Source organism: Myotis davidii, unplaced genomic scaffold (genome assembly GCF_000327345.1).
Source record: "Myotis davidii unplaced genomic scaffold, ASM32734v1 scaffold591, whole genome shotgun sequence".
Lineage (NCBI taxonomy): Eukaryota > Metazoa > Chordata > Mammalia > Chiroptera > Vespertilionidae > Myotis > Myotis davidii.
Window position 1 is genome coordinate 2179761 of NW_006284340.1, and position 17841 is coordinate 2197601.

At 39.1% G+C, this 17841-nt stretch overlaps 1 protein-coding gene across 2 annotated transcripts in view; it reads right to left on the reverse strand.

Moving 5' to 3' along the window:
• SOAT1 (sterol O-acyltransferase 1) overlaps positions 1-17758 on the reverse strand; it is a 41795-nt gene extending 24037 nt beyond the window's left edge. For both annotated transcript variants that reach the window (XM_015570116.1, XM_006754505.2), the window contains exons 1-2: positions 17588-17758; positions 5880-6002 (exon numbers count right to left, since the gene is read on the reverse strand). In XM_015570116.1, coding sequence (XP_015425602.1) covers positions 5880-5882 — 3 coding nt within the window. In that variant the 5' untranslated portion in view covers positions 5883-6002; positions 17588-17758. The remainder of the gene's footprint in view (positions 1-5879; positions 6003-17587) is intronic.
• Positions 17759-17841: the final 83 nt, after the last annotated feature.

A 17841-nucleotide genomic window follows, 5' to 3' on the forward strand; every position in this document is an offset into this window, starting at 1 on the left:
CTATGATGCCTGCATTTTTAAATGAGTATATATTACTTTAAATTTAAAGATTTATAAGCATATTTCAGCATTTTTTTAATGAAACCAAAATATCTTGAATAAGGACTATTAAGAGAAAATAGCCCCAGTATTTAGCATGAGGACAACAAATTGAGATTTTAAAGGGGTAATGTGAATAATCTACAAAAGCAATAAATGGAAATACCAATCACAATTGGCCTACAACTTTTTCAAAGCTAAAAACAGATTTCTATTCTGTAATCAAAATAAATCCAGGAACTATATTACTCAATAGGGGTTAACTTTGGTTTATTTTTCTTTTATCACACACCTGTATCAACTGTGTGGGTTATCCACACAGGGGTGAGCAAAAGTAGGTTTATAGTTGTGAGTATGCAAAACAGTTAATAAAACTATTGCAATAATCATAACCTGTGTGTCTCTTTCCATACAAATAACTGTACGCCTACTTAAACTTTTATAACATCATATGATCCTATTTTTAAATCCAAAGAGAGAATATCTGGTAGAAATATGAAAAGATTTCATGTAAAAAAAACAAACAAAAAGATCTCATGTAGATTTTAATTCTTAGTTGATTTATTATATATATAGCAGAGAACTGTAAAGCTACCTAAGGATGTGGGACAGAGAGCTGCAGCACCATCAAGGAGAAGATAAAATAATACCTTAATGAACCTATGATATGTTTTGCTTAATATCATATTGCATACAGTGCTTTCACACTTACCCTCCTTTGTTCTGCAAGAGGAAATTAAGCACTGACAGGCTATAAGTCATACACTATGTAGGCAGTCAGTCATGACTACACACTCAGTTAAGACTTCAAGCCCTACCTTCTCACTTCCTCCTGGCCTTTCCAATTTTGTCTGTTTATCTATGAAAACAAAACACAAATCCATCTGTACTACTCCCCCTGCCCCCAGCAATCCTCTCTAAAAGTAAACAAAACACCATACACATAATCTATATTGTCTTAAACTCCATGCCTTTGCGAACTCCTATCTTCTGGCCTGAAAGCTCTCTCCCAGTCTCTTGTTCAAAGGCCAAATTCTACTTCTGTGAGACTTCCTTCCATTCTAAAGCAAGGTACCTACCCTCACCCTATTGGTCTCCTATTCCATTTAGTTACTATAATTTACTTAACTCCTATTTATAACATAGGACTGCTTTCTGTTTTCGTATCGTATTTATCTGAACTATTAGCAAACTTGGTACACTGCCTTATACACACATAGATCAAAGGTGCTTAAGGACACTAGATTAACCTGAAGGCAGTACCAGGCTTTAATCTCAGATGCATGTGTTGCATGTAAGGGCATAATCAAATGACAGCTAAGACCAATTCTTATTCTAAGTGCCTAGAATTCCAAGATTTAACTTTTGATAAAGTTATTAAAATTAGATTCCAGAATGTTCTTTGTTTTATTATTGATTTTAAGGAGAGAGAGAGAATACTGATTTGTTGTTCCACTTATTAATGCATTCAATGGTTGCTTCTTTTATGTGTCCTGACCAGAGATCAAACCTTGGCATATCAGGACAACACTCTAACCAAATGAGTTACCTACCCAGCCAGGGCCAACAATGTTCTTGATAGAACAATGAAAAGATTAAAAAATACAAGCTCTTTCCTCAAACATTTTATCCATACATATTTCTTGCAACTACACCTTTAAAAACTGTCATAAAGTGAACTGTATTAATATTTTCCCCATTAGAAAATTGTTACAATTTATGATTATATTCCTACCCCGGGTCTTGGTAACACGTGGAGATAAAATCGGGAAGAATATCTCATTAGAAGCAAAACATATCATAGACTTTCTTTCAAAATAGTCAAGTTGTACCTCATGCCCCATTATTTAAAACTGAATGTACCCGTTATGCCTGGGCAAAATTGTACCCAAATGATTTTTTTTTTAAAGAAGCTTTTGTGGGGTTTTTTGTTTGTTTTTATATACATTTTATTGATTTTTTACAGAGAGGAAGGGAGAGGGATAGAGAGTTCGAAACATTGATGAGAGAGAAACATCAATCAGCTGCCTCCTGCACACCCCCTACTGGGGATGTGCCCACAACCAAGGTACATGCCCCTGACCAGAATCAAACCTGGGACCCTTGAGTCCGCAGGCTGACGCTCTACCCACTGAGTCAAAACGGCCAGAGCCCCAAATGATTTTTTTGCAACTCTCTAGAAGACAAATTTGCCTCAAATACATTTCACCACAGAAAACAATAATCACTGACAATATTTTGTAGGCCCTCTTAAAATGTGAAACTTTTATGGGCTGATTTTTTAGCATAACTCTTTTTTTTTTAAGTTTAAAAAGCTGTCAAAGAAAGTATCAGCTAATATCTTCCATTTCTTTTGACTAATCTTCCTGTAATGAGCTAAAACATTCAATCTCCTTCTTTTGACCTTAAAAGCTATAGAAAGTATTAATTAATGCTCAGTAACTTTATTTCTGCTGGTAACTATGTTACCTCTCATTGCACAAAGCATTTTTCAAGTTAGTGAAATTTTTCATCTCTCAGAATACCATATAATTTACTCAAAAGGTTACATCATCAACGATTGAAAAAAGTTTGAAGTAACAGGTACTCCCATATTGCCACTGGGAGTGCAATATTTCCAGAGGACAATCTGGCAATCTCTACCAAAATAATCTTATAATATGCATCCCCTTTGACCTAAAAACAATTTCTAGGAATGTATGCAAGGAAAAAATCACAACCATTTGGACTTTGCTTCTCTGCTTTTTCTAAAACAAACGTGCTTTTGCCTTTATACTAAGGGGGGAGGAAGGGAATGTACCCTCAACCTATTCAGTAGATAAAGGCTCTATGTGGACTGGTCAGTTTTATGATTAGATGCATATATTGGATGAAGGTGCAAGATTACAAAATAACTGGAGTTTTTTTTCATTTTTTTGCCAAGGGATTTTCAAAACATGTTACAAAAGCCTGAAAGACGTATAAAATATGTTACAAAATATGTTCTTTATGTTCAGATATTTTATATATATGTATGTATTCTGCCAGTAAGATGCATGTCTCCAACTTTAACCTGCATATGAATCGCCTGAGAATATTAAAATGAAATTTTATTCAGTAAATGTGAGGTGGGATGTTTCTAATAAGCTACCGGGTGGTGCAGATGTTCTGGGTCCTGGTTGGTGGGCCACACGGTCTGGGGTAGCATGGTGTCTTTTAAGTCCTTAAAACTCAAAGGCTACATTTTACCCACCTGCTTATTCCCCAAAGTGACCAAATATTTAAATAACTAGAGAAACACAATCTATTTTCAGATGATCATTACTTAACGTTAATCCAAGAAGGAGGTCATACTTAATTTACTAGTAAGCTTAAAAATTCAATTTTTAATATCTAAAACTTGGAATAGTTAAACCTTAATAAACTAAACAATGAGGAGTACTGAAAATATGTAGAATTAGAGTAATTTAAACACATTTTTAAATTGGGACATAAAGAGAAAATTGTATCTGGTGATAGACAGTTTCAATAAAAAGTAATTTTTCTGTCTCTAAGACAAACAAAATGGATTATCACCCAGTCCCTAAATCATGAAAGGGGAATGTTTCTATCCAATGTTGGCTCAAATTTCCCATTTTATATCACACTAAAACTAGCCCATATACAATATAAATATTTTGTAAGTAGCTAACTAAGAGTTCAGCAATCAATACACTTCATTATGCAAATGTAAGCTGAAACATTTTGGGGATCCAGCTGCTCATATTTACAATTAAATTTAAGTAGGAAAAGTAAAAGAATATTTCTTTATTTAAGAAGTTCATGGTGCCAGACAACTTGTCTCAAAGTTTCACTTCTATTTGTTAACCAAACAAGCCTCAAACTTTCAAATCCATGTTGAAATGAAACCTATACAAATGTCATTGCAAAAATAAATAGCCTGAGGCAATAAATGACATATAAGTTGGAGCTATCAATCTTAAGTATAAACCTTGACCTTAGCAAGTACTATGTCATACTTACCTTTGTATTCGTGTGCTAAACAGACTTGGATATAAGAATAAAACTTCCTAATCTCTCTATCTCTCCCAAGATTTATAGCCCGGTAGTGAACTAGGTTAGTTATCCTATTATTACTTTCAGGCTCATTACAACTATATTAAGAGAGTAATTAGTAGCACTTATTCATAAAAATCCAATTATGTTAATTGCAGAGGGAGGGTTTCTTATTCATTTAACTCAGAGCTCCATGAGGACTGATCACCGCTGTAAGCCTCAGCTCCTAGCAGGGCACCAATCATTGGTAGGTTAGGTTCTGAAGAAATGAATAAATGATTGGCCCAAACCAATATGCTCAATTAATATTTGACAAAGGAGGCAAGAACATACAATGGAGTCAGGATAGTCTCTTCAGTAAATGGTGTTGGGAAAATTGGACAGATACATGCAAGAAAATGAAACTAGACCACCAACTTACACCATACACAAAAATAAACTCAAAATGGATAAAGGACTTAAATATATGATGGGAAACCATAAAAATATTAGAAGAATCCAAAGGCAACAAAATCTCAGACATATGCCGAAGCATTTCTTCACCAATACAGATCCTAGGGCATTGGAAACTAAAGAGAAAATAAACAAATGGGACTACATCAAAATAAAAAGCTTCTGAACAGCAAAAGAAACCATCAACAAAACAACAAGAAAGCCCACTGCAGGGGAGAACATATTTTCCAATGTTATCACTGATAAGGGTTTAATCTCCAACATTTACAGGGAACTCATACAACTTAACAAAAGGATGATAAACAATCCAATAAAAAAATGGGCAATGGACCTAAATAGATAATTTTCGAAAGAGGACATAACTCCCAGGAGGTACTGCTTGCCCCCTACGGTGACGCTGACTGCAGGGGCAGAAGTGGGGGCGGGGAGAAAAGCTCACAATTACTTAGACGCTGGGGCAATTTCGCTTCCCACCAGGACCTTCCACTCACAACCCAGCTGGAGGCCGGAGGGCGCTGGAAGGGAGATGTCACCCCTTTTTCCTAGTGCCCGGCTCGCTCTGAAGTGGCGTGAATTGGGGGTGCGATGGACCCCCCAGCTACAGCCTACACCCTTCTCCCAAGTCCCGCAGCCCCGTGTCTCCCGCCCGGTCCCCCAAATGTTTTCCCGGGGACTTGGGGCAGTAGGGGAGGCGGTGGTTGGGAAGGTCAAGGAGGTTGGTCCAGGACGCCAAGGGGGTTGGGAAGTGCGGGGAGCAGACATTGAGTGGGTTGAGGATTAAAAGTATTATTATTCTAAAGTAATACATGCGGACTTATATGCATGCATATAAGCATAACCAATGGACATAAGACGCTGGGGGGTAGGGGAAGCCAGGGGATTGTCAAGGGCGGGGGAAAAAGGATACATATGTAATACCCTTTGTAATACTTTAAGCAATAAAACAATTAAAAAAAGAGAAAGAAATGAATAAATGGATGAATGGTGTCTAAAACATAGTAGGTACCCCAAAAATATTCACTGAATTAATTAAGAGCTTGTTTTTCTAATTTATCATTACATGAAACACTATGTAATTTAAATCCTACATTTAAGTATACATTGCGAACTCCATTTACATCAATAAAACTCACCTCTATGAGATGTGCCGTGTCACCATTAGTATCTACAGTGGCTGTGACTAACAATTAAATTGGTGTTCCTTTACATTCTCAGTATAGTTTTCCCTTCTGCATCTTTGCAGTGCCTGTCAGCATATCCATGTATAATAAAGAGAGCTAAAGAGATGGCTCAGTGTTCTAGAAATGAATTTGTTCTCTTTCATTAATTCACCTAAAAATTAAAAGCCTCACCATTACTAGGTGTCTCTGGGGCCTGCTTTGCAGGGCTTCCCTGGTCTTCCTTTTCTTCAGGATCGTCACTGGACTTTGACAGCCGTTTTCTTAGAGACATCTCTTCGCCCACCATTGTGTTAGCTAGGAAAAAAGACGCAAAAAGTTTTGAACCAAGTATCTGGTTTAGGCAAATTTCACAATATCACAATATTCAGAGGTAAAAGAATGATATATACTCTCCCTTCTGTTTTACTTTGATCATGTTTAAGCATTTTCTGAGTACAAGATACTATCACAAATGTGAAGAAATTAGCCCCTATAAAGTAACTGACTGGTTTCAAAGGCTCTTATTTAACCAAGCCCTCATTATTAAAGAACATTTTAATTGAACAAACAAGGCATAAGCATATGAAAAATCAAGAATTCAATAATAAAAGGTAAGTACAAAGATGCTGCAAGGTAAAGTACGATGAACAGTCGAGTCAATGGAGAAAACAATAATATCTGAAGGTCAGAGACAGAAGAGAGCATTAAAAGATGTAAAGGTTTCACAGAATAGAAGGTATCTGGACATAGTCTTGAAGGAGGAGAACAGGGCACTCATGGGTAAGAAAGGGTTAAAACAGGAGCCCTGTTCAAGAGATCACAGCAGACCACTTTACAAAAGGACAAGAAACAAGCTTTTGTTGAGTATCTACAAAGTGCAAGGACTACATGTGCTTTCCATTTTCCCATCTAATCTTCATAATAACTCTGCAAAACAGATGGTGTTACTCCTGGTTTCCATATGAGAAAAAAATAAGGCTCAAAGTAGTTATTGTCACTACCTTCCACCCCCACACCAGTTGCACAAGTTGGGTTTATTAGGAACACACACCCTGGGAAACTGTGGGGTGACTCAGTAAGGGGGTATTAGAACTGACTTACTTAGGATTTGGAACTTGGCTAGGTGATTTCGGGTGAGAGTACAAAGAAGCAGAGGGTCACTGTTCCCTGGGTGATGTCAGAAAGCCGAGACAATGCTATGACGGGGTTTCTCAACACATCTCTAGAGGAAGGCTCCCTAGGAGGAAGATAAAGCTGGCATTGCTAAGCAGAAACCCTAAGTGATGTTTGTCTGAGGAGGAGGACGCTGGAAATGTTGTGACTTGGACAATGACCATGTTTTGTTTGTGTTCAGACATGATGATGGCATGGACATTTTTTGTCTTGACCCATCATGGTCACAGAATGGCCTTTTCTGATGCTGACGGTCAATGAAATTGTTTTCAACGGAACACCAAGAACCAGCTCTAAGCGCCGGGCTAGCTAGCAGCATCACCCAGGCCTAGCTGACAGCCCCGTGCAGCTCTCGGGTGCCGAGGGCTGCTTTCCTCCTTCTCATTACAATAACCTGTGGAGACCAAACAGCTAATGACAGGGTCAGATTTGAATCCGGGTCCAATCCAAACAACACTATTTCAATTTTTTTAAAGTTGATAAAAGAGAAATATGACGAAAGGACAGACTAGAAAAGAGAGCTGGAATCAAACTGTAAAGGCCTAAGAAATTAGGATTTTTTTTTCTTTCTGTTAGGCAGTGGTGAGCCATTTTAAGCACTGGAAAATATGATCAAAGTCAAATTTTGACAGATCAATGTCAAGACATAATAAGGCTTACTCCAAAGCAGTGTTTATTATCTATTACATTTTCATTAATCTGAAGCAAAAAGAAAAATAATGAAGTACTCACTACACTGGTTTTAAAGCTACATATTTTTAAATTCTAAGATTACCATCTTTCTAAACTTTCAGGTTAAAATGTTCTTTTCTGTATGAAATGTAGTACATGGGAGTTTGATTATTTTCTTAAATACCACTGCTTGCCAAAGTAAAGATCTGACAAATGTAGATCAGTCCCCTTCCAGTATTTCCTGAAACTGAACAAATGAAACCATTATGGAAAGGTAGGTGGATGTGTCACGTAGAAATTTTAGGAGGCCAATGAGATCTCATTGAGAGGAACCTAGGAAAGAGGTCGTCGGGGCAACTGACACATCTGAAAGTCATCTGTGTCACAGGGACAGAGGAAGCCGGAAGAGCTTCTAGTTCTCCAACAGAAAAGATCAGAGAAGTGAGAACAGACCACTAAACTCTGAAAGATGTCCGACACATCTTGAAGTAACACATCAAGTAGAAAAGAAATCAGGGAAGGAAACCATAGAGTGAGAAATGCAAAAAGAACCCAAATGTGTAAAAAAAGGAATTACACAGGGGATAAAGTGGATTAAAAACAGACTCCACTTGTGAGTGCTTATGTGCTTTACTACTCATGTATGATGTATTTTCATTTCAATATAATCTTTAAAGTAGTTACTATTACTTTATTCCTCAAATGTCTTTGGTCCCCATGTCTTCTGTTACCCTCTTTCCTGTCTCTAGAAAGCCCATTCTCCTCTGCCTTTCTCTATCTAGCTAACCCTACACACCCTTAAAGGTAAGAGTCCCAGCCGCAGCAGCAGGAACAGCAGTAGTAACAACAACTGCAGCTTTGACTTAGTGAGCAGCTATTATGTACCTACCATGTGCTGCTGAGTCCTTTCCATTTTCTTATCAAATCTTTACAAAGTTAGAAAGTAGGTATTATCTTCATTTTACAGATGAGAAAAATCTTGTTAAGGAAGTGATTTAACTTGCCCTAAATCATATGATTCTCTGACAGCAGAACTGGGATTCAAAACGAGAACTACCGGATTCCACAGCCTACCTATCCTGTAATCGCCAGACCTGTGTCCTCTGCTAAGGTTCCTTTGACCACCACCAGTCATCTCACTGTGACGAAGACCTTACTACTATACTCAGAGAGCAATGCTGTCTCCCTCTTACACTAGCATAAGCTCTTCCAAGACAGGGATTACATGGCATTTACTCTTTGAACCCCCCAAATCTAGTGGGGAGTCCCTGGAGCATGGCAGGCATGCATTATACAGAAAGTGGATGCTTCAGTTATACCACAACCCCTTATCCTAAGTAAAAGGATACAATGCTCTAAGAGAATCAAGAGGAAAATATATGCTAGGAGGAAGCCAGTAAGCATCATCTTTACTGTTAACACCTTTACACATCCTACTCCAAAATAAGATCTCCAACTGCTCTTAATTGGGGGGGGGGGGGGAAGGGCCCCCGGGACTCTTAAAGGAATGCAAAAACTACTTCAAATATTTCAATAATGAAAAAAATTATACATTTGTCACATAAACAATACAGGCTAACAAAAACAATGTCACTTTGCTTTTAGCTGACACTATCAACTCAGTGAGAAATCAGTTCTCATGTTGATTAAAAGCACTTATTAAGAAGTGAAAGAAATACTTAATAAACCAAGTTTGACAAATAAATGATGTCTAATAGACCCAAAAAAAAAAGTTAAGCCTGGTTACCCTGTAGAAAAAGACCGTTGTCGTGAAATTAGGAACCATCAGCCTCATCTAAAGAACAAAGCCTTACATCAAAAGCTAAAACACATCACTCTGCCATAATTTCATCTACTTATTTTAGAAGTGAGCCAAAGCAGAAAATGCTAACTTCATAACAAAACCTTTTTATCAGAGTCTATACTAATGCCGTTGGCCTCAAATTCCTCCATTAGCAGGAAGTGAGAACTGTAACAGTGGAAAAAACACAGGATTTGGTATCAGAATATGGTAGTTTACGTCTTTGCTTCATCTTATCATTATGTGCTTGGGTAAATCTTCCAACCTCTCTCAATCTGTTTCTTCATCTAGAAAATTAATATAAATGCTACTACAGTTTATCATCATAAAAAAGTATGATAGTATGCACTAAAGTGCCAACATTTTATTAACAACCAAGTGAAAAGAATTAAGTAATCTGATATCTACACACATACCTCCTGTATGCTAAATGACACAGTCAAACATTAAGCCATGTCATTCTCAAATTCTACTTGTTTGCTTTATGATGTACTAGATGAGGGTAAATAAAGTGCCATAATCACATACTTCCTCAAGTGCAGCTCAAAGATCATGTGGTTTTCAAGGTAATATTAACATTTTATTATTGTCATACATACAGATGTTAGGAAGGATAACTATTACTTAAAATGGCTCACCTCAATTCTGACCAAATCCTTCGATCACGTAGATGGTAAAAGTATGAGATGATGTCTAAACTGAGTTCCTCCTGCCATGCATGTCAGCTAACAGTATATAGCGTTACAGCAAAAAATGGAGGCAAATTATAGTAATGCTCAGCTCAATTGTTCCTTCTCTAGACAGATGGATCATTTTGGCCTCTGTATGGAGAGCAGACCACAATGAGGTCAGGAGTGCATGCAAAGGGCCAGTGAGCAGACACTGCATTCACCCAGGTGAGGAATGAAAGAGAGAACCACTCATCTAAAATAGAACTGAATGATCCCTTACCAATCTAGACAGTAGCTAGGCAAACAACTTGAGCTGTTGCAAAGTCAAAAATTCAAACTGTAGTTAATGCTACATGGTTTCTAAGTGCTAAGATGGACCACTGATCTTATGTGAGGTGTACCACAGTGTTTTCTTGCCCTCCCATTAACACCGCACCTGGAAGGGGAGTTTATCCTCCTTGTGTCCTATCATCTCCAGGTCACCTTTCTCCGCCCCAGGTCAGCCAGATTATCACAACTGATACCTCTCCTGTTGCAAGTATGTGCTGTCTTCCTGATCACTCCCCTCATTCACTGAGGAGGTGAACACCTCACTCCCTCCCCATCCTCTCACTAATTCTTCCACACTTCATCACCCATGTACACAGATCCATCCAATACCCTGTCTTTCAATCTAAACTTCTTCTTTTCTCCAACAAGCTGTTCCTATGTCCCAGTTACACCTTCCCCTAGAACTTCCTGTCACCAATAACTGCTCCATGTCCATAATTCTGATTTCCAGCATCTAACCCTCTGAACACCACCAGTTCACTTAATCTGATACCTCCACACCAATTCTTTAATTCCCTTCTCCCCATACCAGCCCACATTTCTCTGAGCTCCAGGCTCATATCCAAAGGCCTATTTCAAGTAGGTGTCTCGTAGGCATCGCATAACATGATCAAAACTGAATTACTGATATTCCCTCCAATTCCATTCTTCTTACTGCCTTCCCCATCTCAGTTAATGGGACTAACAGTGAATCTTTGCCTGGACTTAAAAAACAACAACAACAACACTAGGAAGTGATCCTTGATTCTTTAATCTCCCTTATCCAATCCAACAGCAAGTCCAATTTACTCTGCCTTCAAAATATACACCCAATTCTAATCTTTCCTCACCATATCCACCACCTTCACCACAGTCTAAGCCACTGTCACCTCTCACTATAGTAGCCTCCTACTGGACTCTCTTCAATTTCTCCCCTCTGTACTATTTTTTTAACATAACACCCGAGTAATCCTTTTTAAAGATGTCAGAGCAAGTCACTCCCCTGCTCCAAATCCTTCAAACATTGGATGTTGTTTTAAGTCCTCATCATGTTCTAGTAACTCCTCCGTGATCTGCCACTCACCACCTACCCTCTCCCTCCAGCGCCCTCAACCTCCTACTACAATTCTCTCACTTGCTCTACTCTAGTTACTTTGGCCTTTTGCTATTTCTTGAGCAAGCCAAGCTCATTTCCACAGCTGTCCTCAAGGCTTTCTCCTTCGCTTCATTCCAGTTCTCTGCTCAAATGCCCCTCAACTAAAATAAACACTCTCATACCCTGTTACTCTTATTCGTTACCTTGCTTTTTCTTCAAAGCACTTACTATCCAATACATTATAGCACTTATTATCTATCTACCCCACAAGACTATAATTATAATCCCCATGAAAAGTAGAATTCTGTCTAGTTCACCATTTTACCCAAGTATCTAGAACTACACCTGGAATATACCTACTCATTTGTTGAGTAAATTAATAAATGGATACCAAGCATTTTCATATACATTAAGAAAATAAAACAATTGTGCTTCATATGTCCATGAAACAATTTGTAATAGGCTAGTATAACAGTTGGAATTGATATTCACTTTTATTTCTAACTTTACCCATTAATATTAAATGGTAGCCCTAGCCGGTTTGGCTCAGTGGATAGAGCGTCAGCCTGCGGACTGAAGTGTCCCGGGTTCGATTCCGGTCAAGAGCATGTACTTGGTTGAGGGCACATCCCCAGTAGGGAGTGTGCAGGAGGCAGCTGGTCGATGTTTCTCTCTCATCGATGTTTCTAACTCTCTGTCCCTCTCCCTTCCTCTCTGTAAAACATCAATAAAATATGTTTTAAAAAAAATATTAAATGGTAAATATAATGACGTTATATAACTAGGTCAATGAGGATATTTACCTAGTTTGGGATTTAAGTTGTAAGTATATACATAAAAACGATCTGTTCTAGAACTTAAGACTATTCATCAACATTTGCCATTCAGGACCCAATTCTAAGCTTAGGTTACCTAAGAGACTCTAAAAAACAATTTGCTGGCAAATGCCATACTCTTTACTCCATTGGAAACCACTCAAACTTGAGCGACTGTTCTCCTGAAACAATTCAAATTAGAATAAACATGATCAGAATTGTTAGTAAGTTCTCTTAATGGGTACTTACTATTTTCTTCACTCTTTGATAAGAACTTCGTGTACATTATCTCCTTTAGTGCTAACAATAACCATATGTTGGGGTAAATCCTGTCCCCATTTTCAAACAGAAAAAAAAGTAGTGACTGCCAGAGCATAATTATAAATGACAGTAAAGAAAGAAAACTTTAAAAGTATGACTCAACATTAAAAAAAAGAGAACAAGTAGAAGTTTTATGTTTTGTTTTCAGTGTGATCAAAGGAGTTATGTTTCTTATGCGTCCCCTCATACATCATTGTATCAAAGCAGACCTTAGCTGAAGTTCATGCTTCAGTGACCTTGGCACATCTTTAAAAGGCTATGTTTAAAAATAGAAGGCAAGGCAATTTAGACTAAAAATCTTTCTTAAGTTCTGACACTTAAAAGATATGTGCCAATCAATTATCTGAAAATAAAATTCATGTATATTCAGCACCTCTTTCTACAATGATGTTAGCAAACAAGTCCTCATAGAGGAAGTAGCATTCATCGAGCCAGAGTTCAAAAGAAGAACTAGAAGTTTGCTAGGCATCAAAACAGGATGGGAAGAGAGCACACTATGAAAAACGTGAGCAAGTACAGACCTTGTTCATGTTTTTAATGACCCTGACATTCTTTAAAAGGCTGTGGTAGTTTAAACATAGAAGGCAAGACAATTTGCTTAAAAATGTTTTTCAAACATTATTTCAAACATTTTATTGAGGTGTGTGCTGAGCCCTAGGATACGCAGATTACCACGAAAAGTCTGTACCAGTGGTCGGCAAACTCATCAGTCAACAGAGCCAAATATCAACAGTAGGATTGAAATTTCTTGAGAGTCAAATTTCTTAAACTTAAACTATATAGGTAGGGACAATGTTATTAGCTTAATTAGGGTACTCCTAAGGCATAGGAAGAGCCACACTCAAGGGGCCAAAGAGCCACATGTGGCTCGCGAGCCGCAGTTTGCCGACCACAGGTCTGTACCCTCCAGAAGTGAAAATCCAGTGGGCAAAAGTCATTAAAATGTAATCATAACACCTAATGGTGTTACAGAATAGTAGTTGAGATATCATGTAGTATGAAGGGAGTTCAGCCTGGTGGCCAACGGATCATCAGGGCAATTAGAAAAGGTTTCCTGAAGAAAGTAAAATTTAGTTTAAATCTTCAAGGAAGAGAAGGAATAAAGCTGAGCACAGAGCAAGCAGAAGGGCAAAAGTCAAAGTCAAAGGCCTTTACGAGGCCATTCCAAGGAGTCTGGAACTTAGAGCACAAACAAGGAGCTGATAGTTTTTTTAAATAACAGGGTGACTTGACATTTGTCTTTTAGTAAGATAACTCGTGTGACAATATGACAGATGTGCAATGAAAGAAGATTACTGACAGGGAGAACAGAGCTCACACAAAAAATGATAAAGGTCTGAAGTAAGGATCAAATGACATGAGTTTACTAAGTGAACAAACGAAGAAAGAAGAGATAAGGGAGATAAATTTACAAACATTAATCTGAGGCATCTATGAGATATTCAGATGGCTATATCCAGAAGGCAGTTGTAAATCTAGATCCCAAGTGAGTTTTCTAACGCAGCAACTTTAGAAGAGAAAGGAGTAGACAAGCTTAATATGATGTGAGTGTGGGTCAGCCAAATGCTGATGACCAACAGGTCGATGAATACACAAGTTCAGACTGAAGATGGAAATCTGGGATTCATCAGTATGCACAGGCAGCAGCTAAGGCCAAGACACAGGAAGGAGATTGCCCAGGGAGACCATAAGTCAAGAGGTTGCCTAGGAAATAATAAAGCTAATATTAACTTTACACTATGATTCATTTCTATGCAGGCAGGCAGGTACTAATATCCCATTTTACAGGTGGTTAAGTCATTTCCCCAATATCATAAGGGAATTAAGGAACACTAAAAAAGCAAGACTAGGAGAAATTAGAGAACCAGGAGCAAGTAATGTTCAAAATCAAGTTAGACGATTCAAGAGGTAATCTATGGCCAATACCAAGGAGAATTTAAGTAGAACCAAAAAATGGAGGCCTCAACCAGGTAACTCAGTTGGTTACAGCATCAATCTCTGGTCAAAGCACATACAAGAAGCAACCAATAAATACATAAATAAATGGAACAACAAATCGAAGTTTCTCTCTCCCTCCCTCCCTCCCTCCCTCCTTTCCTTCTTTCCTCTCTCTAAAATCAGTAAATATTTTAAATGGAGAAAAAAAAGGATAGTGATATTTCACAATTTGGGGACATTAATAGCTATGATTTACTTCTAGTTAGTTTCAGGAAGGACAAAGAAATGTATGGGACTGGGTTGCAAAATGAGCTAAGGAAGTGAAAACAATGATCATAAGACTAGTCTTGCAAGAGGTCCAGCAATGAAGACACCCGGCATTAATTTTTACTAAGTCAGTAACACTTACTGTGCTTGATGCCAGGTTAAGTGCATCACATATCTCACTTAACATTTCCACTTTAAAAGACACAAAAGATTTGGAAATGCTATGAAACTTGTTCAAAGTCACATAGCCAGTAAGTAGCAGTGGAAACATTTATACCCAAGATGACATAAAGCTGACTAGATAATTATTTTAAAATACAACACACTGATTAAACAATTATTTCTTAAGAATCTAATCTATGCGTTGGTTTTGTAATATTCAGTGTGATAGCATCTAATTTGGCCTAATAAAGTGTTAATAATCTGCTGTTGATTCCACTTAATGTATCTTTCATTTCAGTTACTGTATTCATTTCTGATTGTCTTTTTAAAAATTTTTTTTAAAAGTATTATAATTCAGCTGAGTAAATCTGAAGATCTAATTGTTTTTATTAAGCGGTTCAATTGGACAGCATCCCATTAGCAACTAGAAGGGTGCTCTGATAAGTTGTACAAAATGAAAGGTTTTTATAGGCAGGAAGAGGGTAGTACTAAGAAGTTAAGGGTGGACTATTTCAGGCAAGGACACCTTCCCGTAGGGCAAGGCAGGGGTCTTATCAGGTAGATTATGTTTCTGGGAGAGATCAGGACTGCAATCAGACCAGGTATTAAATCTAGATTTGGGAGCATGGGCTTTCAGCAAAAACGATGCTCTATTGGGCCCATGGTTTCCTGTTTAACAAAAGCAAAACAAAAAGAATTGATTTGAGAAACAAATGAACCAGGTTAAAAGAAGTGTCAACTTTAGCCTGCCTAGAGTGTTCCTATTAATAAAGCTTGCAAAAGAACCTATAAATCTATAAAACAAATAGTGAGCACCTACTCTCAGTGAAGAACTTTGCTGTAGCACACCTAGGTTCAGTGGGGGATGGGAGGTGGAGTGGAGAGGAGAATCAGTTGCAGATAAATTTACAATCCAAAACATAAAATTTCTTCCTATTCCTTCTAAACACAACCCCACAACAGTTACATATCAAAGAATTAGGTCATTGAGTCAATTAGCAAAACTAAAGAACACAGACAGGTTTTCGAACATCTGTATGGTCACCATATTTACTAATCTCACCTGATAAATTCCAAAATTAATGTATTAAAAGCATTTCCCACTTCCTTCCCAAAGGAAACAGGCACTCTTCCCCATTTAATTATTTCCTATTCAAAAGTTCATTCCCCTGTCCTCCAACTCATTCACTCTTTGTGCCAGGCCAGAGCAGCGGTTCTCAACCTGTGGGTCGAGACCCCTTTGGGGGTCGAACGACCCTTTCACAGGGGTCTCCTAAGACCATCGGAAAACACATAGATAATTACATATTGTTTTTGTGATTAACCACTATGCTTTAATTATGTTCAATTTGTAACAATGAAATTGGGGGTCACCACAACAAGAGGAACTGTATTAAAGGGTCGCGGCATTAGGAAGGTTGAGAACCACTGCTCTAGAGAATGAAGCCACAAATAAGATGGGGACTAGTTAGCGCTCATGAAATTTACCTGCTAGTAGAGGAAACAAAGCATCTAAGTCAGCGGTTCTCAACCTGTGGGTCGCAAACAATGAAAGTACATCCTGCCTATCAGATATTTACATTACGATTCATAACAGTAGCAAAATTACAGTTATGAAGTAGCAACGAAAATCATTTTATGGTTGGGGGTCACCACAACATGAGGAACTGTATTAAAGGGTCATGGCATTAGGAAGGTTGAGAACCACTGATCTAAGTAACTAATCATTGCTACAATGATTAACTGCAGCTAAGGAAAACAGAATGCTGGGAGAACTTCACCAGGACAGGAAGGGTTCCCTGTAGTGATATTTGGGCTGATAATGAAGGATACATAGGAGTTGGAGGAAGGGAGAGAACAGTGCCTAAGAGGTGGCGATCTTAACGAGAAAGAAGCTTTCTTAGAACAAATATAAAACCCCTGTGGCTGGAGCCCAGAGATCCAAAAGAAAAGTGGGCCCAAATCAACTGGAGACGGGAAGAGTGGCGGCAGTAATTTGGTCTTTTTGCTGATGAGAAGTGGGAAGTCTTTGAGAGTTCTACGTGTGTGATGCATTGAGACACAGGTATTTTTAAAGATTACTTTCTTTATTAGGTGATTACTCTTGAATGTCTCAAAGCTCCTTCCAAAATCCATCCTTGCCGGGGTCCAACCCCAGCAGATCCAGGGGTTCCCAAAGGTGTAGACAGAGTCGGCGAAGAAGGAATGACACGGAGACAGCGTTCAGTTGATCAGCAGCCTAGCCAGGATCTCCAGCCAAGTTCTGGTCTGGATCCCCAGAGAAGTTCTGCCGTTGTTTTTCGTTTTGGGCTTCCCCCGCTTAATCAATTAGAAGCCGACTTCCTGAGTGCATTTTTGGTTTAAGGAATAAAATGTCTTCTAAGTCATAACTTTCTTCACTACCGACTTGCGAGATGCCACAGCATGTGTGGGACACCAAAGCCATCCCCAACGCTGCCAGCCAGCGGGGGTCAGCTGGTAACTTTCCCGCCCTCTCCATCACCCCAACTCCCCAGGACCCGCGGAGCCGCCGCCGCCTCCTCCGCCCCCCATCCCAGGACCAGGCCCGGCCCGCGGGGCAGGAGTGGCAGCCGCCGCCTCTATCCCCTTCCTCTCGGCCGGGGTGGGTGGACCCGGGCTGGTAGTGAGGATCGGATCGGGAGCAAGGGTATTACCTGGGGCCGGAGCCCGGCAGCGGGGACCTCGGCAAGGAAGGCAGAACCGGGGGCCGTCAGAGCGCGGCCGGCAGGAAGGTCAGCTCCGGGCAGCTCTCCGGGTGTCCAAGGCCGGCAACGCCGCCAGCCCGGCCGCAGACGAAGATAAAGCGCCGGACTCCCGGCCCCTCCGCCCCCCAGGGCCTGATCCTTTGAGTGAGTCTCTGATGTGTGTCTCCAAGAAGAGTCTCTGAAGCCAGTCTCCTCCCAACAAA